The sequence below is a fragment of the Haliotis rufescens genome, unplaced genomic scaffold, assembly GCF_023055435.1.
Source record: "Haliotis rufescens isolate VD_foot unplaced genomic scaffold, xgHalRufe1.0.p SCAF_60, whole genome shotgun sequence".
Classification (NCBI taxonomy): Eukaryota; Metazoa; Mollusca; class Gastropoda; order Lepetellida; family Haliotidae; genus Haliotis; species Haliotis rufescens.
Window position 1 is genome coordinate 2,250,161 of NW_025964335.1, and position 5,264 is coordinate 2,255,424.

At 43.5% G+C, this 5,264-nt stretch overlaps 1 protein-coding gene across 1 annotated transcript; it reads left to right on the forward strand.

The window, feature by feature from the left end:
- The first annotated feature begins 1,100 nt into the window (after window positions 1-1,100).
- Window positions 1,101-5,015, forward strand: LOC125375869. Its single transcript, XM_048386783.1, has 4 exons — window positions 1,101-1,255; window positions 2,774-2,914; window positions 3,443-3,641; window positions 4,403-5,015. Exons 1-4 carry the CDS (start codon window positions 1,210-1,212, stop codon window positions 4,824-4,826), a joined length of 810 nt encoding a protein of 269 aa, XP_048242740.1. The 5' UTR covers window positions 1,101-1,209; the 3' UTR covers window positions 4,827-5,015.
- The last annotated feature ends 249 nt before the right edge of the window (window positions 5,016-5,264 follow it).

Here is a 5,264-nt window from a genome sequence, read left to right on the forward strand (position 1 = left end):
TTAATGACACGCATCAACCAAGTCAGCGAGTCTGACCACCCGATCCCGTTAGTCGCCTTTTACGACAGGCACAGTCGCCTTTTATGGCAAGCATGGATTACTGAAGACCTATTCTACACCGGATCTTCACGGGTAGAATGATTTATTGTTGTTAATGTTAGGCACAAGACTGTTTACACATTTATCTTCGTAAATATTTTTTCAGACAAACACTTCCTAATATTCTTTCCAAACGTTTTTTATTCGCCGTTTATTTGAACGTGTCCAATGACTGAGATTTCCTGCGTTTTTGATTGATCCATTCATCGTCTTACACTTTTTCGTTATGCTCAATAATCTTACGTTGGCATGCAGATACACGTCTTGACCACAATGTCGAGCAGTTTACTGTATAATTTCGACTATTTTATTTACCGAATGATCAATATCCAGTAAACAACGTTCTAGAGATTCCTCCATTGTAAAATCCGCTAGAAGAATCGACTTACAGGTTTAAGCAGTTACGCATATCAGAGATTACAGGTTTAAGCAGTTACGCATATCAGAGATTACAGGTTTAAGCAGTTACGCATATCAGAGATTACAGGTTTAAGCAGTTACACATATCAGTGATTACAGGTTTAAGCAGTTACATATATCAGAGATTACAGGTTTAAGCAGTTACTTATATCAGTGATTACAGGTTTAAGCAGTTACATATATCAGAGATTACAGGTTTAAGCAGTTAAATATATCAGTGATTACAGGTGCAAGTTATTACACGTGTCAGTCACTACAGGTGCTTGTAGTCACACGTATAAGTGACTACAGGTGTAAGCAGCTACACCTTAGCGACTTACATGTGTCATTGCTTACAATATTCCAATATCGATGTCCACAACACATATATAAATTATTTGCGCAAAGTTGCTTTCTGCCGAAATGTAAAACCAATATTTTCAATTTGCTACGTACTTTATTAACATTTACCCATGAAACTATACATTCACTGCTGTATCTAAAACCAACACTGTTCCGGAGGTTATGTAATATAGGTCTTTGAGACCTGATAACGGTTTATGTAGACTGTCATTCCATAGCATAAGTACAACATTACCATAGATAAAGGTCAACACTTGGCAACATTCACGGCCTTGTTCTTCACCAATTCCCGTCTGTGTCGTCTACCGTCGGTTTTACATTTTCTAACAGTATTTCGTGTCCACAATCATGCTTGTTGTTCTCGTAACAGCCTGTATCGCGTTGTCCTATGCAGGTAAGTTATGTTATTGAGCATAGTCGACTGAGGCGCTGGGGGATTAGCTGTGTAGTGTTTCTTCCACTTGAATGCCAAGATCCTAGGATCCTGAGTTCATATCCCGGATTCCTCTGACTTGTTTCTAGGTTTGTCGCCACCACGTCCGTGCTCGTCGATTTTACCAAGTTGTACACGCGTAATACGTAAATTATTCACTTTCTTTTAACTATGTGTTCTTTGACTGTGTCATTTGCTAAGATTGTCCTCGATGTGCCATGACGGTCTGTTCCAGAGAGCTTAACTTGTCCTTTGTGTCAGGTCTTTTCAAGACTAATTTCTCCACTGTGTCAGGTCTGGTGTAGACAGCCGAATTTGTCCATTGTGTCAGGTGTGGTCTAGACAGCCTAATTTGTCCATTGTGCCAGGTCTGGTCTAGAGAGCCGTATTTGTCCATTGTATCAGGTGTGGTCTAGAGAGCCTAATTTGTCCATTGTATCAGGTCTGGTCTAGAGAGCCTAATTTGTTCATTGTGCCAGGTCTGGTCTAGAGAGCCTAATTTGTCCATTGTATCAGGTGTGGTCAAGACAGAAGAACATGTCCATTGTGCCAGGTGTGGTCTAGAGAGCCTAATTTGTCCATTGTGCCAGGTCTGGTCCAGAGAGTCTAATTTGTCCATTGTGTCAGGTGTGGTCTAGACAGCCTAATTTGTCCATTGTGCCAGGTCTGGTCTAGAGAGCCGTATTTGTCCATTGTATCAGGTGTGGTCTAGAGAGCCTAATTTGTCCATTGTATCAGGTCTGGTCTAGAGAGACTAATTTGTTCATTGTGCCAGGTCTGGTCTAGAGAGCCTAATTTGTCCATTGTGTCGGGTCTGGTCTAGAGAGCCTAATTTGTCCATTGTGTCTGGTCTGGTCTAGAGAGCCTAATTTATCCATTGTGCCAGGTCTTGTCTAGAGAGCCTAATTTGTCCATTGTATCAGGTGTGGTCTAGAGGGCCTAATTTGTCCATTGTATCAGGTGTGGTCTAGAGAGCCTAATTTGTCCATTGTATCAGGTCTGGTCTAGAGAGCCTAATTTGTCCATTGTTTCAGGTGTGGTCTAGAGAGCCTAATTTGTCCATTGTATCAGGTGTGGTCTAGAGAGCCTTATTTGTCCATTGTGTCAGGTGTGGTCTAGACAGCCGAACTTCTCCATTGTGTCAGGTCTGGTCTAGATAGCCAAACTTGTACGTTGTGTTGCGTCTGGTCTGGAGAGCTTAATATTATTTGTCCATTGTGTCAGGTCTGTTCAAGAAAGCCGAACTTGTCCGTTGTGTTGCGTCTGGTCCAGACAGCAGAACTTGTCCATTGTTTAAGATCTGTGCAAGAAAGCCGAACTTGTCCCTTTTGTTGGGTCTGTTCTAGACAGACTAATTTCTCAATTGTGTCAGGTCTGGTTGATGTTTTGAATCTAATTGTACGATTCCAGATAATCCTGCTCCTATGTTTATGCATGTTCATAACACACACACACACACACTATATCGATATCAAACAGCTGCGGGACTCCCTGGACATCTCAACATGATATCCGGTCTCGCAGCGAGCAGACGCCATCCGGGCATTTTGTACGCCATCCAAGACAACGCAGGGGATGGGAACGTGTACATGCTGGATGCCACTGACGGCAGCGTCAAAGGTAAATATTCCACTGGTGTCCAGATAAGTATGATATATTAAGTATAGATTGATTTCATCAGTGTTCACCAATGTTCGCGGCCATCTTGGATTTTCTGCCACCAGGGGGCGCTGCTGACATGGATCCATATCAAGAAATATTCGGAATGGTTCAATGTAATAGTGCAAAGTTTGGCGCTTTTAACCTGAAATGCACAATTTTCGCCATATCCCCTCCACTATGTAAGATGTCCTAACCCTAAACCTAAACCCTAACCTAACTCTTAACCTAACCCTAACTGCCGGACAAAAGAAAGTAAACACTCATTTGTTTGATTGTGACTAAAAATGAAACAAACAAGAAATATTTATTCGATGGTCCTAGTTGTATCAAGGGCCTTACCTTTGTTGTCATTCGGCGACTGTTTTCAGCCTAGTAACGTTTTGATAACGTTTGTAATCAATTTTTCAAGTGTATACTTTCATCTGCCGGAATTGTGTGATAATAAAACAATTATTATACTGGCTAATCGAAAATGTTCTGTTACAGGAGTGTTGATAGTCCAGCATGGCGAAGAAGCTGACTGGGAAGACATTGCTGTAGGTCCCTGTCCCGACGGCGACAGCTGCATCTACATTGCCGACTCGGGGAACACCAAACATAAGTCCAGCAACGTGGTCTACAGAGTGAAAGAACCGGACTATACCTTCACCCAGGACATTCCGCTCACCGGCAAATACCACTACACGTAAGGCTTTAGTGAGTGAGTGAGTGAGTGAGTGAGTGAGTGAGTGAGTGAGTGAGTGAGTGCCGGCAAATACCACTACACGTAAGGCTTTTGTGAGTGAGTGAGTGAGTGAGTGAGTGAGTGAGCCGCTTTGAACAGTATTCCAGTTATTTCACGGGGTGTGAACTTAATGCTGGAGGAAAGCCCGAAGTGATGCAGGTCTCAAAACTTTTACCACTTTGGTGAGGTGAGGTGAGGTGAGGTGAGGTGAGGTGAGGTGAGGTGAGGTGAGGTGAAATTGGGTTTAACGTCGCGTCCAAGATTATTGCACTTATATAGCGACGTGCATGTACGTGTGTGTGTGGCTGCTTGTACTAGTCCGGACTGATGCCGATTTATAGTGCTAGCCCACTGAGATACCATGCCGCAGTTTAACATGAATACCCAACTCAGACACAGTATACTGACTCCGAGCCGACCAGTCCTTGTTTTAGCCCATTAATGCTGAGCGCCAGACAGGGTAACAACAAGTACCATATTTTAACGTCTTTTGGTATGACGCGGCCGGGGATCGAGCCCCGGACCTTCCGCTCTCCGGGCGGACGCTCTACCACTAAACCAGGATTCAGGCCACTTTTATAGTGCTAGCCCACCATTGACATACCATCCCACAGTTTAACAGGAATACCCAACTCACCCTATATACTTACTCCGAACACAACAGTCCAAGTATTGATTAAAAATAAGGGGTTCGTTACATTCTCTTCTTCTCGTTACTTCAGGTGGAATCATCCCATGTCCGAATCGCTTATGGTTGATGCTGCAGGAAACGTATTCATCCTTTCCGAGGCAACCGGAACCGGAAGTACTCTCGGACAACTTCCCTCGAGCGGATGGACCAGCGGAAGTCAGGCTGCAGTGAAGACTGTTCTGACCTTGCCCATCACCACCGCCAACAAAGGCCCTCTAGCGGCAGATATCTCCCCAGATGGGAAACAACTCTTGATAAAGACATTAGATCACGTCTATGTATGGTCTATGCCCGATATGAATGTGAAGAAAGCGCTGAGTCATCCGGGAAAGGCTATTCATGGGTACCACCCAGAGCATCGAGGTGAAGCTATTGCATGGTCGGCCGATGGACATGGCTTCTACACAGAAGGAGAAGGCTCCAACGAAAAGTTGCATTTTCACAGTTTTCCATAAGCCTTAAAAATCATTTCTCGGATTTTAAGCAACGTCCGATGACTATTGTTTCACATGAATTGATTCGAAGTCTAGACATTTTCCACCAAGTCTGATAAATATATCCTCTCGTTCAAACGAGCCTCATCTTTCAGAGGCAAGGGAGTTAACTGACTAATAAAGTCCAGTTTCCACACTTGCCGAACTAGACTGGCATTATGGAGTTACACTTTGACTTGACTAACGAGTCTATGCATAGTCCAATCAAAATCGCGCAACGAAATCGAAATCCGGTTAGTAAACTGTCGTGCAGATTTCGGTCGATTGCAGGATTTGCAAATCATGTGGACCATCAACTCGTTGTCAACAGATAGTTTCCAAGTCTTTTCATGTTTTTAATCAACATGCTCACGAGATTTGATGCACTTCGCGATGTGCATCATTATATTGACTCCGATC

What these genes read in the sequence shown, in the direction of transcription:
- LOC125375869 (XM_048386783.1), top strand. Translation starts at nt 1,210, where the DNA reads ATGCTTGTTGTTCTCGTAACAGCCTGTATCGCGTTGTCCTATGCAG. An exon ending in CACTGACGGCAGCGTCAAAG is followed by an intron (nt 2,915 to 3,442) that starts GTAAATATTCCA and finishes GTTCTGTTACAG; the next exon opens with GAGTGTTGATAGTCCAGCAT. An exon ending in ACCGGCAAATACCACTACAC is followed by an intron (nt 3,642 to 4,402) that starts GTAAGGCTTTAG and finishes TCGTTACTTCAG; the next exon opens with GTGGAATCATCCCATGTCCG.